The sequence below is a fragment of the Solea senegalensis genome, linkage group LG7 (genome assembly GCF_019176455.1).
Source record: "Solea senegalensis isolate Sse05_10M linkage group LG7, IFAPA_SoseM_1, whole genome shotgun sequence".
In the NCBI taxonomy this organism is placed as follows: domain Eukaryota; kingdom Metazoa; phylum Chordata; class Actinopteri; order Pleuronectiformes; family Soleidae; genus Solea; species Solea senegalensis.
This window is the reverse complement of record NC_058027.1, coordinates 24,512,925-24,531,189: the sequence shown is the minus strand read 5'-3', so window position 1 is coordinate 24,531,189 and position 18,265 is coordinate 24,512,925. Positions and strand designations below refer to the sequence as shown.

The window sequence follows — 18,265 nt, the reverse complement described above, 5'->3', positions numbered from 1 at the left end:
TGTGTGCGCTGGTGCTCAGTTTGCTGTGTGTGTGTGTGTGTGTGTCTGTTTTGTTATGTGGGTGGGACGGGGGGGAGTTTGAAGTGTGTGTTTGTTTGTGTTTGTTTCAGGCAGTCGTCTCCTACAGTCTGCCCCTTTAGCCGTGATGGCCTATTTGTGAGACACAGACATAAAATTATCAGACCGGTCGTCGTCTGCCTTTGAAGTGTCTTGAGCTGTCCTTCCCGATTTGTCAACCAGAGCGAGATCAGTCCAGTATGGCTTCTATCTGAAGATTTCTTAGCTCTTTGTGTATTTGTAAGAAAAGAAAGAAAAAAAGCTACATGCCCCATTTTCATTGCCTCTATAATTTATCACTATATATTTGTGAATCTTGAATAAACATCAACATTTATCAATTGTTTTGTATTAAAGATATCCACATTATACAAGCACACTTGTATTGCTGATGCAGATTACTTCAGGTGCTCTGAAAGTAGTTTCTCTCACAGACTAAATTGATATAAAATTAAACATACAGTATTTAAAAATTATAACAAGAGTAAAGATGTAATGGTACACTGTTACAGGGCTGTAATGGGCTGTCATATTAATCAATTAATTGGTTTTGAGTGTATTTTTTTTGGGATTTCAGTAATATATTCTGTCTATACTTCTATAACACTTTAAATATCTAAAATACAGGGTTATGCACAGACAATAATTTGCAGATTAATCAATAATAAAAGTAAGCAATAGTTGCCATCCTATAACTTAATCATAATTCTCAACACTTCAGAAAAGGCAGATTATTATACGTTGCATGACAGTTATTTAAGTTCAGATCAGATCACATCACCTTTGTCTTACAGAATAACTTCTGCATTAAAGATACAACAGAAACACTGCAAAATAACAGAAGGAATTGTAGATAGATGAAAATGAGGGGACCATTAGTTTTTACATCTAGTTCAACGACTTTCTCACTAACTTTAACTTTGTGTTGTGTAAGTTGAAATTCTTTCGGGTCCATAGTCTTTACACTGTCTTACTAAAGGAAAAACTCCCATCAAAAGGAATAGAACTGAATAAGTCATTAGTTATTTTTCAGTGGAATCAATTTTGAAATCCAAACTTGCATACGTGAGGCCCAAATTGACCAAACCATTTGCAATGGCAGGTGCACTGTTTAAATAGTGCTGCGATAAAGTAATAATCTTTACGTGGTGGGAAAAAAACATATTATCATATGCCTGAAACTGACTAAATGCTAGGAGCAACTGTCAAATATAAATATGAGATATAGACATATACAGAGTGTAGACAAATGCTGCACATTAATAATATCACCTTTTCTGTCAGTGTTTACTTAAAGGTTGACACAGGCCATTTGATTTAAGTGATTATTTGTTTACCTGCCCTATCACCGTTGAGCTACTCGCGGGAGATGGTGTGTCCTAGACCAAAGACTAATACAAGGGGTGAAAACATTCTCTGACCTAGATATTTTGTCTCCTCCCCCTGCAGCTTCAGCAGGATATGATTCAGGACTCTCACATTCCCTCCGTTTGAAGGCAAATGAAACAGTGGCATTTCCCCCTCTGACAAACCTTAATCAGAATAAGTAAAACAAAGATGAAGGGGGAAAAAAATCATCTTGTGACTGTCCAGACTGAATGATCTACCTCAAAGATTTTACCGTCCCACACCCCCTGTTGCTCCTATACCCTGACACCTCCCACCGCCTCCCCTTACCCCCCGCCTCAACAGCCTAATGACTCCTGGAGGTTCCATTTGTAAGGCTCCCATAGAAACACAACCACAATAGGCCCCATCTTGAGAGGGCCCATCTGGGAGTCTTTGTGGGGCCTGCTGAAAGCCACAAAGGCCTGCTGACCTAGAAACCCATCAATAAGAGAACAGGGAGCCCCACCGACAACAAATTGAAGAGCCATGGAATTTCCTGGGCCATCCTAAGTCTGTAGGTGAGGACATAGACGGGGAACGTGGGAGGGGAGAATTCTCCGGATGTTCGAGGATGACGCATCAGGATGTCATTCCCAAGCTGTCAGCTGTATGCCCATTACCTTAAACTGTCACTGCTGCCTTTGTCTTTGTGCCCACAGATTGTCATTGTGTGGAGAGAGGCCTATGAAAGCTTTACAAAATGGTGATTGTGACAGGAAGCAGCAGTAGCATGCTGGGTAGAGTTATGTGCCCCGTTCATGGGTGTTTGTGTGACTGAGTGTTTCACGGTGATGATGCCGGCTGTTTTTAGTGGATCTAGGGGGTGTGTAATAGTTGGGTGGCTGTTTTGTGTGCCACAAGAATGGCCACCTTTGGGAAAGTATGATTGATGTTTCCAGTTAGTTGCTGGAGACACTGCTCTAAATTAGCCTTTGTTTCTGTTTTTTTCTTATAATTGGAATGTGGCCTCTGACCTACTTTACTTTTAATACTACACACACCTGATTCAGCAAGAGAAACATAATGATGACAGGATGTCACTGAAATTGGAATTTACACAGAAAACAGAGATTTGAGCGGACCAGGTGTCAGGAAGGGGTTTGAGGACAGGTACTATTCGGCCTCTTCCCGTCAGTCACCCTGACAGCTGGAGCACTGTTGTATTCAATGGAATGGCAGGGCACACGTGAATTCTTGCCTCTCACCTCTGATGCTGGTTGGGAAAGTGGACAAAAAAACTGCAAGGACCCCAACAAGAGAGCTGCACATGTCATTTGTGATTAGCAGATCGTACCTATGTCTCTATGCAGTGTGAACTATCTCTTCATCTGTTTCCTACAAAAGGTAGCCTGAGCTTGGTCCTTAAATCAATTGCAGTCAGCAGCTGTGATGTGGACATCATTCTGGATCTGTGGTGTCTGAATGAATAGTCAGAGTGAGACGAGATCTAATATTATCCTTGAAGTTAATATTTGTTGTAGGGAAGATGCTGCACCTACTTTTTTCATTAAACCCTTCCTTCCTCAAGTCTTGCTGACAGTGACGGTTTATTTCATGTTTGTTTTTCCATTCACACTCAAATTCTGTTGTCGTCTTGTTGTTTCCTTTTCAGAAGAGGACCGCTATGATAGCTACTCTCGTATGATCCTGAAATACTTTCTGGCAGAAGGAGTAGTCTGTCGACATGAACTTTTTGTGGGGGCTGCCCAAGACAACCCTGATGACATCTTACAGGTATAAGAGAGGGGTCTAGTGTACACTCTTAAAAGGGGAGTATTGCGATAATGCAATGCATGTATTTTTATTGGTCCTGACAAACCATCCACGGGGAAGCTAAGATGTGTCTTTAACATCATCCCTGTTCAACTGCTGTGCTTTCAAAAATGCAAACTGAAAGTTCTTCTTGTCACCATATATTAACAAACAAATGATGTACATTATTCAGCTTGGTTCACACTGATCAGACCATGATTCAGCAGGTATTTTGTCAGCACACAGCTTTCCTCAGAATTTGTCAGAGTCACAGAGGGTACCCGAAAGGTCGAGGGTGGTATGGCCGTCGCATTGTTGAAATGTTTCCCGATGCATCACTCTGAGAAGAGACCTATAGGCCCGAGAAGCTGACTGCCGCCCAGTATACTGGAGGAGGGCCTTTCTCCCTCTGATTGATAGTGGGAGGGGTCACAGCCTCACCCTCTCTTTACATATCAAAGGCTTATTAAGAGACGGGGTCTCCCAAAGGGAATATATCACATCATTTAGTGTTTTCACAGCTACATTCACAGTATGCTAATCTTCAGATGCTAAGGTTGGACTTAATGCATTACAATAACATGCACACATGAAAACTGCTCACAATGAGATATCAGGTTAACACAGGAAATTGGAAAATGTGTCTACAGTTCGGATACCCACACATGATTTTGAGAAAATTCCTATGAAACTGGGCCTGGACATTTTGCCATTCATGAACAAATAATGGCAGTAATGGCAGACAAGAAATTGTTAGGCAGAAAAATTCCCCTGATATTCAACTTAGGGATAGCATCTTGGTCAAAACAATTTTTTTTGGATATTTTCCTGCTAAATTCTCACACGGGTTCACTTTGACATGGAATTTTGATGTGGGGTCTGGCAGGAAATGTTCTGAAAACGCAGGAACAACATTTGTTGATGTCTGCCGTCTTACGTACACCTCCTTATGGACAAGTTCTTCAGTCAAAAAGCAGCTGTAGTTTACTGTAATAGTTCTCCTTATTTTACAAATGTTTGATAAAAGACCACACTACTTTAAAGATTGATCGATTAATTAATTCATCCCTCTTCACAGCGACAACTTTCCTGTCTGAAATCTTTTTTCATACCGCTAATTAATTTTTTTCTTATTGTCTTTGTTCAATTGCATGTACAGTATGTTGCTGCCAACTGACCTTGTCTTGACTAGCTCCCACATGTAAAAGCAATTTTAATCTCAGTGTGTCTTACTACTAAAATAAAGGTTCATTTATACATGTATGAGTAATCAGGATTCTCATATAAAAAAATATCAGTTCCTTCAGTTTTTATTTCAACTCTGTATGGATTTACAATCTCGCACCACCATGGTTTATTTAGGTAAACTAAACAATTATGAGAAAAATGAAATTATTTTGTCAACTTACCATCAACACAACACATTAATAATTTATTGTGTTCATGTTTGTATTTGTAAAGGAACTCCCTTCTCCCATCTTGGATGACGTCGCCATCCATAAACCAGCGGAGCAGCCGCAGCTGTCTCGTGAACCCCAGGACAGTTTGGATGCTATGAAGATTGCTTGGCGTTACCAACATCTTCCTAAAGTACAGGTAATCGGGGGGATTATATGACAGCAGAATACAGTTAACAGTGTGATCGTACTGCTTATAATAAAATCACAACATGTTCCTTTGTTAATAATGGCATGAGAAAAAAAAAAATAACACTGCCTCTCGGGTCTTAGTTGTTTAGCAATTGTCTCCACCACTAAATCCATCAGCTTCTAAACTCTTTTGTGGAGTGAATAAGGCCTTAGCCTCTCCTTTCAGAGCTATTCCAGATTACTCACACTTAGCTGGCAATAGGTAGGCTTTTCACTGGTCCCCAACTCACATATACACACATACACACACGCCTGCACCCCTGCTTAGCCTGGGAAACAAGAGTACTTTGCAGCCTGTGCATTGACATGTCTGCTCGCTCAACCCTATGACCCAGACCTGCTCCTCTGTCTCTCCCCAAATCCCTGCCTTTCCCCCTGCTAGGGTCGGCAGCCCTGCACTCTTTCTTCCGCTTTGAGCAGAGGTGACCCCCCCAACTTCTCTACAGTCTTTCCCCCCCCCCTTTGGTTTATAATCCATATCGCTATGTGGATTAACAGCACACAGTGTGTCCCTGGGGATCCTCTCCTTCTTTCTCTCTCCCTGGAAACTTCTTTATATCTGTGTCCTTTCCTCACCTCTCCCCCTTCCCCTGTAAAATCGTCTTTACAAACCACTAGTAAGCCCCACCAGAGGATTTGCATCTCAAATTCACCCCTAGAGTCGACGCTTACTTTCCCCTAACACACACCTCTCCTGGCACAGCACACTGTGTCGCTCTCCTGATGAAGACATCAGATCAAAGGTGAGGCCGTCAGGGCGGGGATGGAACGCTAAGCGGGTTGCCTAGCTCACAAAGAGAAGATGAGCGCCTGACCCCCCCTGCCCCGCTGACCCCCTCGTCCCGCCAGGAGAGGGACACACCGGGGGCCCTAATCCAGATTAGGAGTAGATTAAGGGCCCCTCTAACAATGGAATCCCTGGTTTTACTGAGAGAGAAGAGCTAAAACTCTCTCTTTCAGCTGCAGGAAAACATCCGCCTTCCCCTGCTTCCCTGACACGTTTGCTTTCACAGTCAGAAGTGGACATTTATGTGAAGAAATGAAGAGTGTGGTCGTAGTGGTTATTTAACTTCCCTTCTTTAGGAATGTTGAGGAATGACCCATAAACAATGCAATTGCATTACCACAGTGTTGTGGAGCACACTCATTTACTCATGTTAGAAGCACAAATAAGATTATTTTTTCTCATGAATTGCTTTATTGTTGTCCGAAATTTAGCTAAATGCACAGTGTGTGCTGAAAGCTGAAAAGATGAATGCAGTCATTACACATTGATGATAATGCTCTTTATTTAAAGGGCTTTAATGCACTTGTTCTTTACCCTGAGTTTGATTTGTTTGACGTCCTCAGAGTGCTTTGGCATCATCATCCCGCTTTGGCCACTACTACGACGTCTCCAAGATGATGGAGGCAGAAATTCGCCAGGCGGCCAAGTGCCACCGCTTCTACCTTCCTGAACATCCCACCCAGTCATCAACCACACGCAGGTAAGACGACAAGACATCATCCACACCAGGCGTGGAAACCAATGAGGCACAGTATGCACACAACACGGGCACACTAACACGACATCATGCGCAAAACAGCTGCACAAGTAAGACGTTGTCCACAGAACTCAGGTAAGCAAACATAGAACCGTTCACAGAATACAGCTAACCAACAGTGCACGTAGATCACATACTACACTATATAAGTTCTGCAACCAGTTTACAGTATGGATATGGACATATATATGTATATATGTATATGTACATATATATGTATATATATATATATATATATATGTATATGTACATATATATGTATATGTATATATATACATACATATATATATATATATATATATGTATGTATATATAAAAATATATATACATATATATAACATTATACACTATAAAATAGCATGTCCATGCCTGTGTCATGTTTGCATCACAGTGCTGAGCTGGAGTCGATAAATTCCTGTGATTACTGCGGAGTCACTTGAGCTGGGAATGACTGCTGACTGTGGCATTTCCCATTGAAAGTAAAAGCCAGATGGTAGTCACTGTGTGTGTGTGTGTGTGTTGTCCCACAAAATAGTAAAAAGAAAAAAGGAAAATCATGCTCAGCACGGGAGAACCAAAACCCTTAGTTACCAAGTTGATTCAGATGTCTCGTTGATGTTCATTTTACTTTGATTTAAAAGGGCAAAATTGCCATATTAAAAGGCTGCATGGCTTTTTTCCCCTCATACATTTTCTGTAAAGCTAATTTAATAATTGCTTTTGCTGCAACAAAGTGTGCATGAGGCAGTGCATTTTATGAATTTTGTGTTAAAATATTAGTATACTACTATTAATAGCTAGTGAAATTCTTTGAATTTCTTTGAAATATAATAAAGCAGAAAATTGAAAGCACCCAAATCACTGCTAATTTCAATCTTTGAATGCAGCAGCAGTGTGATGCACAGATATAAACATATTCACGTTGAAAAAACAGCGCAGCATTATTAAACATGAATCAATCTGCTCTGTAGTTTATTCTGTGTAGCTGGCCTCACTCGTTTGCCCTTCAAGGTGACATACACAATTCAAGGCTGTGTATGCCTATTTAAATAAGGGCCTTTATTGCTCAGAGTCTGTTTGATTTCTCCTGTGTTGAGTGTACTTAGGGTTCAGAGGTCACGCAGCTCTTCACTCAGAGAGTACTGCCGAAGACACAAGAGCACACGAAGGCACACTCACCCGCACTGAGTAAATACAGCAATCTGGAGCACAGAGGATGTGAAGGAGGCTTTATAAAAGCCCTCTTCCTTTATTCAGCAAACAAAGACTATTTAATGTCGACCCCATGCAAACACATTAAATGCTTTGGGTGTCTAGTTTACAATACATTCTCACAAATGTGGACTATAAGGAGAAAATTTGCTAAATATAATTTCCCACGTTCAGAGCTCATTCCTACTCGTCGAAATTAAGCAAAATATCTTCTCCAGTGATGGAAGCAAGTGTTCTCATAAGTAAGAATGACATGGCCGCACTGACATGCTGTTGTGGCGTCTGAGTGGCTTATACATCTGACAGCAGGAAACTACACCTGCACTGCACCATTGTGCCCCCAGCCCCGCCCCAAACATAGACACAGACACACACACACGCACACATGTACTACGCAAACGCCAAAGCAGGCTACTCCCCCTTGCACGTGTCCACAGCCCCATGTTGATACCCTAGCTGTTAAATTGCTCCGTTTCACTTGAAGGCATAATTGGCACAAATTGCTCTCTAGGTGATACAGATCCTGTTGTTTAAGACCAAGCATGCCCTCCTCTCCTCCTTTCTTCCCTCGCTGAAAGAGGAACGCTGAGATAAAGACGTTTCCCCGTGTATGATCCTAATTAGCCAACGCACTAGCCCCTGCAGCTAAGCACCTAGACCTTTTCGGTACCTGAATGAGGGCTGCTCAGTAGGGGTAGCTAAAACACAATGCTGTCTTACACAATGGCTGCCAACCAGAGGCAACCTCCTGCTCAACTGCGTGTCAAACCATCCCAGCCCCCTACCTCAGAGCAGGGGCATGGGCAGAGGGGCCAAGGAGGGTAGGTTTCTCTCTTTCACCAAACCAGCTCTATCATTAGCCTCAGCAGGGTCAGAAGGCACCATTGTTGGGCCAAATAACTGAAATGGAGTACATGGATATACTCTGTGCAAGTGTAATCAACACAAGTGTATATTACTGGTCTTTATGCAGGGCCGTTGGCGTGTGACCAATCTGTGTGTATCAGCTTGTGTAGCCTGCAGGTCAAATTGACAAGTGACATTGCAGCCCACTGTGACTCACTACAGAGTGGTCATTACAATGGTTGGGCGTTCTTAAGTGGAGGGTCTTGTGTAAAGAGATGGGGTTAACATTCCTATTGGCCGTCCTACAGGTACATGGTGTGCTCAGCAGCGAGCCGTCCCTTGACTGTTTCTCAACGTTGCTGCGACGGTGGTGTATGCCCTTTGTCGGTGGTGCACATCTTACCCCTGATTAAACACCAAAATGCTGTTCCCTGTTAATTTCAGATATCAGCCCATTAAGACTCCCCCTTATCATTTGTTGTGTGTATGTTTGTGCCTATGCACATGTCATCTGTCTGTCTGTCTGTCTGTCTCGGCACAATCAGATCCTCAGGGAGCTGACAAGGAACCAGTCATGTTGTAATTTAATCAACCAAATAAATTAATTGGATCTCTTGATATGGGTTGTCCGTGTGCTTCAGTGGTTCCAGAAAAGCACAGTCAGGAGGACCATGCTGCCTTCGTGGAGGATTAAGCCCCTGCAATGATAGACTGGGCCCAGTTTAATCAAACCTGTTTCCTTTGGAGCTTATACCCCATAAGTAACACTTTATGCTCTCTCTTTTTTTGTCTTTCCTCTGTCCTGTCCTCTCTCCAGTCCAGTCCTTGAGTCCTACTCTGCATTGTTGAAATCACTTCAAGAGGTCATACACAAGGAGGGCTTTGCTGTAGCAGCCTCCATGGTAAGAATCAGTGACTGTTTTGAATTTGTTCCTTTTCAAATTCCTTTTGAATCCAAAGAGTTTTCTTTTGTTTGTTTTTTTACATATATTTTCTTCAACTACAGCCTTTTGAAATATGCTGTACCTCTACTATTCTTAATCGTTATTAAGCTGCTCAGCATAGTCATCTCTTTGCTCACTTCCTTTATGTTGCTGCCTTTAGTTACCTTGTCCCTCTCTATCACCCTGTTATAAATATTGGAATGTTGAGCTATTCAAACACATCTCATGTATTTCACTGAGGGCAGCCACTACTGCAGATCCCCATATGAACAGAATTTATTGGAAGAAGCGCAAATAAATATAAGCACAAAACAAACAAAAATTAAAAACATACACTGTAAATACTCAGGTACAGACAGCTCACACATCATAATAAATGGTTGAATTGAAGTAAACAAATGTTGTGAGTTCACACAAACCAAAAACATGAAATGGTTGTTTTAAGATGAGAAAAAAAAGGACAAAGAAGATATCTTTTCAATAAACAATACTCTTACTGTCTTATTGTTTATTTGTACTTATGGTTTAACAGAGGCCAAATTAGCTTCTCAAGAATATTTCAGACCAATATTCTTCTCATGTAACACCTAATCACTCTCAGCATTTTCATACATGGAAGTACAATTTATTAGCTATTTGTATTATAAAGTACATCAGACGTGCAGTGGTCTCATCTCAGTTATTGTGGACATGTTTGTGGTTTTTACTAGTTGAAACAGTGATTCAGCGCAGACAAGAAGACAATAACGCATTTTCTGCATTCACTGAACATTATGAAAGCTGAACTGACTTGACTTGCAGGTACTATGATTGTGCAGCAGGTTTTGAATGTCTGATCACAACCATAACCTCACTAATTAAGTATGACCCTGTCAGTGTGAAAAGTATTTCAAAAAAAATGTGTGGATACTAGATTGACTTTTGAGTCTGTTTACCTTGCTTTTGTGTGTGTGTGTGTCTTGCCTTTTGACGTGCATCTTTTTAATAATCATCAGCCCTCTGCATTGAGAATCACCCATGGCCCCGTCATTCTCGCCTGTCATTCCTATTCATGTTTTTGACAGGACCTAGTTTTGGGTTTTACGTAAGCACAATAAAAACCACAGCGGTTCAGACCATGCTAGCATAATGTACATGCATATGTATATATATATATATATGTTTATATGTAAATGCACATGCCTAGTATATACAGTATGTGTGTGGCTTTTTCACCTACATACAGTGACCCGTCTGCTTGTCACCTGGAGCCACCTCCTCCCCCATCATTCACACACAGGATTTACCTCCCATACCCCCTACCTTCCCTCCCCAAGCGCTGTCACTCACAACCCAGATTAACTGCTGACATCATTAAAGCAGTGTGGCCGCCTGACATGCTGTTGGCACAGTCTAGGAATGCAGACCAGCACAGAGCAACATGGGCACTGGCACAGGAACGCCCAGTATGGGTGATCAGTCTGTGTGTGTGTGTGTGTTTGTCTGTCTGTCTGTGTGTGTTTTGCACTTGTTAATTTGCCATGAACTGTTAACAAGATGCAGATTCGATATAAACTGTTATGTAAATGACAGATTAGAACAAGGATTAGGCTCCCTGAGCATATTTGTTTTGAGGTGAGTGGGACAGCAGTGGCAGCAGGACTGTGAGTCTCCGCGGAGACTGGCTCGTGATCGGGTTGTGGTTCCAGATTGGCTGAAGTCTATATGGTTGGCCTCTGGTCTTTGGCTGGACTCTACTGGCACTGTTCCCTCAATTTTTCTATAGGCTAAACTATAGGAGTTAAGTTTGGCCTCTCCTCGTGATGTTGCCACAGTAACAGTCATGTTACCACAATCCCCCACTGCTAGGCTGTGCACATAGAAACAGATTTCTCTTTCTGTGTCCCCAAAACCAATGTAGGGAAAGCCCGCTTAACAAAAAAGGGCAAAACCAATAATGACAAGGGCATGCACCCACCCACACACACACACACATACTCACACATTGTCTTCCATTCATTTGGACTGCCTGATCAACAGTTGATGTTGAACAGTTGATGCCTGACCGTAACCTTAACTAAACCAAAATTCATATCTTAGCTCTAAACTAAGGCATTTCTAAACTTTAGTAATTAGATTTTACCTTATCAGCACCAGTTATTGGTCTCCATGACGACTGCTGGACCTGACAAGGTTAGTGTTAATGCTCGAAAAGGTCCCTAAAGATATAACCAATACACATACACACACGCACACACACACACAAACAACACTTGCAAACAGCACAAATAGTAATATGAACATTATAATAGTATGGTATAGCACAAATAATAATATGTATACTATAATATTTATTTGGAAATATATAAGTCTATTGGGTATGCAAGTGTGTTATTTTAGCTTTCTTTTTAGTGTTTTTTTTAGAGTTTATTGAGCTGTTCTAATAAAGTAATCTTGAATCTATAAGTATAGTTGTAGATGTAGAAGTGCACCACCGATGTTGAATGTTGTGGAGGAGGATGAATGTGAAGTCCACTGTGGGCCTTCTCCTCTGGAAAACTATGAGCCAACTGTGAAAGAAACTGCCAGAAACAATGGGGTTTATTTTTCTTAGATGCCTGTGATTCTGATCCAGATCTAAACGAAGCTTAGGTCATAGTGTTGGGAGAGGAAGCAATGGGGACTGCGGTGGAGGAGATTTTGGGAGGGTCGAGATAATGGAGGGGGAGGGAGAAAGGAGAGGAGAGGCTGGAAAAAAAAAGGAAAAACCAAGCGGTTTTTAGGCCAAGCTTTGTTAATCACTCTTGGCTCTCACCTCAGTAATCAGGAGCCATCCTGAAGAAAACCCAAATAAAAGGCAATTGTGCTAAAGGTTAAAAACCTCTCACAGTTTGGACAGGCTCCTCCATTCTCTCAGTTTCAGTGATATATATCCCACGACTGTTTGGCCACTTTTTCTCACTCCTCATGAGAGTGGGTTACCGTTGATCTCTTGTGGTGGTGTGGGGGTTTCAGGGGAAGGCACTCCACCCTTACCCAGGCCCCCTTGGCTGCAGAGCATCGCTGTGGTGCCAAGAATGTGCTGGGGTTTCTGGGTGGCAGCCATATTGGAAGCCTGTCTGACAGGTCCATTGTGCGTGTGTCAGATGGCCTCTGTGATTGGGCAGTTGTGTCCAGTCACGTTTGGGCACCGTGTTTCGATCGTCTGTGCTAGCGAGCAGCAGACTGTCCAGTCCCTCTCCCCCTGCGTTTACTAACCAAGACAGCAGCGTCCTTTTTGAAAAACTTCAAATACAGTTATCCTTTAATCATCAGAGGTGCTCGGAGAATACAAATAAAACATTATAGTTCAAGTAATATAAACTTTAAATATGTTTCAGGAGAACATTACATTTGTCCCTGACTATTCATTGTGCCGTTTCTGACCCCTTCTTTTTTCCCCTGTGTTTTCTTATAGTCAAAGTCACGCAACATCCTGCGCATTGGGCTTCACTCACTTGGCTCAGCTCTTTGGGGTGATGACCTCAGTTGCCATGACAACCCCGCACACTGCCACTCCCTTACTACCTTTCTCTACGGCCTGCGTGCTCTGCTGAGGTCATCACTGGCTGTAGCTGTCGTAACTGTACCATCATATCTCATTCAGGTAAGTGCTGAAATTGAATTGACTTGAATATACATAATAGACAGAGTATTCACTTGTGTCCGGTTCAATGTTTGGTCCATGGACATTTGCTTTGTCTTGTTCATTAACGGGTCACATAGTTTTGAGTCTTTTGTAATGGGGGCTGCTCTTGACCCCTAGGTTCAGTGTCACCCTTGTGTGACTCAGGCCCGTGTGGTCCCTTGTCCTTCATGCATCACTCCCCCTACAGACCCAGTCGAGTGCACACTTCATTCAAAGCCCTCTGAATCTATGTTTGTTTATTTGGGCATTAATTACTTGAAGCTGTACACAATGAGTGTGTGTATGCGTGCTTGCATGCGCGTGTGTTTGTGCAGCCCATGTCCTTTCTTGTAGTTGTGTGTGTGTGTGTGTGTGTGTGTGTGTTTGGGGAGAGATTTGAGTCCACGTGCATCGGTCTGTGTTCAGTCTGGCCTCTCAGTGTGAAGGTGGAGTCATCTGCTGAGGCATATGGCAAACCATAGCCACCCTCCCCAAACACTCAGGCCATAGAGGCACTCTCACAAGAAATGCCATCTGAGACTTTCTGCTAAAAATGTTTCATCTCTTCCGTACTTCAAGCACCCCGTCTCCCTCACAGTCCTCATTCTCAAGGGCTTGAGAGCTGCATTATCTGAGGTGCCGTCATAGAAATATATAGGTCAAGGCTTAAATTTCAGAACTATCATAATATCGTCTGGCCCCGAGCCTACACGCTTACTGCATAGTGGCCCTGGCCTGCTCAAAAAAGGTAAAGTGGCTAACTAGCAGATGTCAGCTGTGGTGGGAGCGGTCCCCCTATCCCTCCCTGGCCCGGGCTCCAAACCCTTAATCTGTCTCCTCCCCCTTCTCCATCCTGGGGAGAGAAGGGAATGAGCGGGGTAAGAAGAAAGGAGGAGGAAAATTTGGATGAAATTAGGTGTTGGGTGTCTAAGCCAACATGTAGGTAATGAGAGGCTATTAAGGCAGGAGTGTATGAAATGGCCTTTATGATTTGGAATACGTGGTGATGTTGTCTTAAGAAAATGTTACAAATGGTCAACTGAGGTGAAAAGTTGCTCCCTTGAAGTTAATTGATATTTTAAGAATTTACATCTTAGAGCATCTTTGTACTAGGAGTGTAATAATTTGTTTATCTGGATTAATATATCAATTCAGTGTTAATCATTGATCAGTATTGTTGATGTGCCTTTATTTTTGAAGACAACTATCTATAACTATTTTCTTTTCACATTTGGCAATTCTCAAATCACGTTTTACTCTGTGTGAGTTCATAACTGTGGGAATATACTGACGTGGGAGTAAGTGGAAGCAAAACAAATCACATTGTGACCGTTTTTGTGATAGCAGCAAATATCTTGTCATTGTCCAGAGAACTTATATCATAACCAAACTGTCCATTTACTCCCCTACTTTCTTGTAATTTCTTGCAGATAATTAGCTAATTTAGTGTGGCCTTTAGAAGCCTGTCTAGACTGGTAGCAGTGGGCTAGCTGGCCAAGACTGCACTGGACTCTCTATCCATTATTGAGCAGCTTGGGAAGCTGAGCAACTCACTGAAAGCCTTCTCTCAGCAGCGCAGTGCCACAGACCATCTGAAACATTAATTAGCCTTGTCCTAACCTGGTCCTCCTCCATCATATAATGACACCCCCACCCGCCACAAGTAAACACACACAAACACAACATACACAGTCTTTCCTAAAAATACACCCACAATGCCCCTCACCTTCATGGTCTTCTGGCATTTTCAAATTTAGCTTAAGATTTCAAATTCCTTATTGTGAAAATATGAAATTGTGTTTGCATTTTAGTAGGTTTTAATAACAGTCAATTTAGATATATCACCTGAAATTTGATTGTATTATGTTAAAGAAAAGTAGAGTGTTACTTATGTAGTTTTACTCATTCATTTTACTTATTTACTTTACATTTATTGCATTCATCAATAATTTCCCCATCATCATTGTGTGTTTACATTAGAACTATGATGTGTGATTTTTAATATTTGAGGAGTTCAGATTCTAAAATAAGTATTTCATTATGTCCCTGCAGCACAATGAAGCACAGAAATGAAAGAAACAAACAAAATAGTATCAGGTTTTGTGTCCAAATTGTATTTAGATTCTTATCATGGAAGCTACAAGTGTCATGTCCTTTTCCATTTTATAAATGCTCGCCCCAAACGACAGCAGCAAACGTCACCTGCAATCTGACCTTCGAACACATGTATTCAGAGTAAGACACAAGCATAACATTCAGTCAAACAGCTGTGATTAAAACAGGGTTACTCAGTAACTGGGTAAACCCATGTATTGCTTGTCCACCCACTTCAGGGAAGCTACTGCTGGGCAGGTTATGCTGTGCCCTCTCTCTTTAACATTAGTCAGTGGCTATCAGCTGACTCTCAGTCTGTTCAAAGTGATTTTGCATGACTGGAATCAGAGCTAAATGCCACTTTTAGTGCAATATTAAAATGCCTGTTAGAGCCCCCTTATCAATTAAAATGGTACGTATGTCAAATGTATGGTAAGCTTTTCCTTGAACACCTCGGAGCTGTGGAGCAGGTGACCTCATTCTGCTTTGCTCCCACAGCTCTGAACGTCTCTGTGTGAACCCACTGGGCTTTCAAACTTTTGACTCTTTGCCAGGACGCTCGTCTTTGTATGTAGGCACAAAACAGTTATTATGGCATACATGGACTAGCAGAGACAAAGTTTGGGGTGACTGTTTCCCTCGCGCAGACGCTTTCAGTCATCTTGTGGCATTGATGCTTTTAAATAATTTGTAGTATTAAAATTCTTTAATCCCTACATGCGAGTGACCTCGGATACCCTGTAAGTGCCGGTGGTACTGACTGGTGGGATGTGCATACTTGAAAAGTAGGACAAAAATGAAAAGGAAGAAAGAGTGGAGAAAAGATATGAGGGCATGAAAACTGCATTAGACGGTGGCAGCCAACACAGAGAAAAGGATGTGAATGATTCAAGAGGCAAATGGATTAATAATGCAGGACTCCCTCCATCCCAATGTCCCTCTCTCTCCTCCACTCCCCCTGAACCTCCACCCTTTTGTGTATTTCTCCTTCATTCCATCTACTGTTTGTACCCCTGATTTGCCCTATGTGGTGTTAGGTCACTGACCTGACCAGTAGGGGGAGCTCTCATCATCAAGCCTCTATGGCTGATTTCCATTTCTCAGTCCTCCTGTTGTGTGGGTTGAGAGTGTGCACTGACTGTGAACCTTACACACACACACACACACACACACACACACACACACACACACACACACTCTTATTAGGTGAAATAACTTTTCCCATGCCTCCTTTTAAATGTGCATGCCTGATTTAAGGTGTGTGTCCAATTGTGTGCCATGACATCACCTGCATAACCTCCATCAGTGCTCTTTCCCCTCTATACCGCATCACCCTCACCAGCAAGCCGTGGGCAGAAATGTCCTGGCCACAGGAAATTATGACCTAATTTAATTGCAACACTGATGGCCCGTCAGGAGGCTTTTAATTACCTGCTCATGTCTCTCCCTCTCTCTCTCCCTCTCTCCCTTTCTCCCTCTCCCCGTCTCACTCCTACAGGACAGAGCTCTAATGGGCAGCATAACCAGGCTATGTGACAATGCCATAGCGCTGGAATCATTCAAAGGCTCTGAGAGAGAGACTAACCCACTCTACAAAGATTACCATGGTAAGAACACACACTCACTTATCTCTTGGTCTCTTTTCCATCAAATCTACACACACACACACACACACACACACACACACATACATACATACGTGCACACAGCCAGTGCATTAAGGCTGGGGCTGGGCCGTGGATGGAGGCAGGGCAGCCCCCTTGCAGGCCAGGCTGTCAGTGCATGTTAGTGTGCTGCTGCTCAATCAGACGTGCTCCTCAGCAGACAGGCCGGGGGGGATTCAGCTGCCACGCTGTACCCCCTCTCCCTCGCACCCTCACCCCCCTCCATCCCTGCCTCCACCCCCCCTCCAGCAGAGCCTCTCTCTCTCCCTCTCACCTCGCCCTCTCTCCATCCCTAGTCCCATACCCCCGAGGCTCTGGAGCAGAGCAGACCAACACTGGGGAATCGATATTCTCACCATCACTCTTCCTCTCTGCTTCCATCTATCTGTCCCTCGCTCAATGTCTCCCATGGCCAGCATGCTCTGCTAATAAATGGAGGGCAAGGCTTTTGGTAGATGAAGAGGACACAGAGAAGGGAATGGAGAAAATGGAGGGGAGGGCATCATCGTTGTCTCTAGTCTTCACCAACACTTCCTTTACGATTTTACCATTCCCTCTTTCTCCCGCTCATCATTCTATCACACACGCATAAAGGTCAGTTTAAGCGAGTGGGGTATTTTTAGTCTTGCCTCTCAAACTCTCCCACTCTCTCTTGCAATATTCTTCGCTCACTCTCCTCCATGGGTTTAGCCAGCACGGGTTTTGACAGATGCAGAGATGAGTAAAAGCATATTATATTATTATATTATATTTAACTTCACATATTAAATGCACTTAAAACAGACACTTGGAAATGCAACTGCCACTTTAAATGCCTATTGGTATGATTATGGATGTGTTCTTCCAATTTGTTATTGTTTTCTACAATATTTATCTTTTTCTGGATCCCAAGAGAAACATTCTCTCTTTGTGTTTGCACCACTAAGGTGCGTACCGCAAAATGACAATAAACCTGATTTGATTTTAAGTGTGTTTTATTTAGATATTGCATCCCATAGTGATTAAATGTCTTTGCAACTAAAAGACAAGTGATTCTCAAACATATTCAACGTATGATTGTTGTAGTGAACATTTCTTTAACTGGTCGGGTTATTATGAAATACTTATATGTGCGTATGACTCTTTTGATGTTTGTGTTTTGTTGTGTGTGCAAACGCATCTGGTACAAGTGTGAGAGTGCATGCGGATGCGCGTGCGCGCATGTTTGCGGCAGCAGTTCAGGGCTGCTCAAAGCATACTGGGAAGCCTGTCACTGCAAATCAGGCAAGGGGAAATCACCCAAGTGCACAGAGGAGAGAACAAACCATCCCCCACTTTATCTGTCTGTCTCCCTTTCTGTATTACTCCCTCTATCTCTTCTTTTTCCTCTCACGCTCATTTATGCCACTTCACTTCTACTCTTATGACAATTTGAGTCGTCAATCAAAATGTGGACTGAAATGCAAAGAACTGTGCAGAGCTTCCTCTC

At 42.5% G+C, this 18,265-nt stretch overlaps 1 protein-coding gene across 2 annotated transcripts in view; it reads left to right on the top strand.

Annotated features, from left to right (window-relative positions):
- elp4 (elongator acetyltransferase complex subunit 4) overlaps nucleotides 1-18,265 on the top strand; it is a 50,356-nt gene that overhangs the window by 2,555 nt on the left and 29,536 nt on the right. Inside the window, exons 1-7 of one of the 2 annotated variants that reach the window (XM_044030936.1) lie at nucleotides 1,804-1,964; nucleotides 3,059-3,180; nucleotides 4,660-4,794; nucleotides 6,198-6,334; nucleotides 9,267-9,351; nucleotides 12,830-13,018; nucleotides 16,632-16,740. In XM_044030936.1, coding sequence (XP_043886871.1) covers nucleotides 3,088-3,180; nucleotides 4,660-4,794; nucleotides 6,198-6,334; nucleotides 9,267-9,351; nucleotides 12,830-13,018; nucleotides 16,632-16,740 — 748 coding nt within the window. In that variant the 5' untranslated portion in view covers nucleotides 1,804-1,964; nucleotides 3,059-3,087. Of the gene's footprint in view, nucleotides 1-1,803; nucleotides 1,965-3,058; nucleotides 3,181-4,659; nucleotides 4,795-6,197; nucleotides 6,335-9,266; nucleotides 9,352-12,829; nucleotides 13,019-16,631; nucleotides 16,741-18,265 lie in introns of those variants that run through there. The other variant, XM_044030935.1, reaches the window with a different exon arrangement.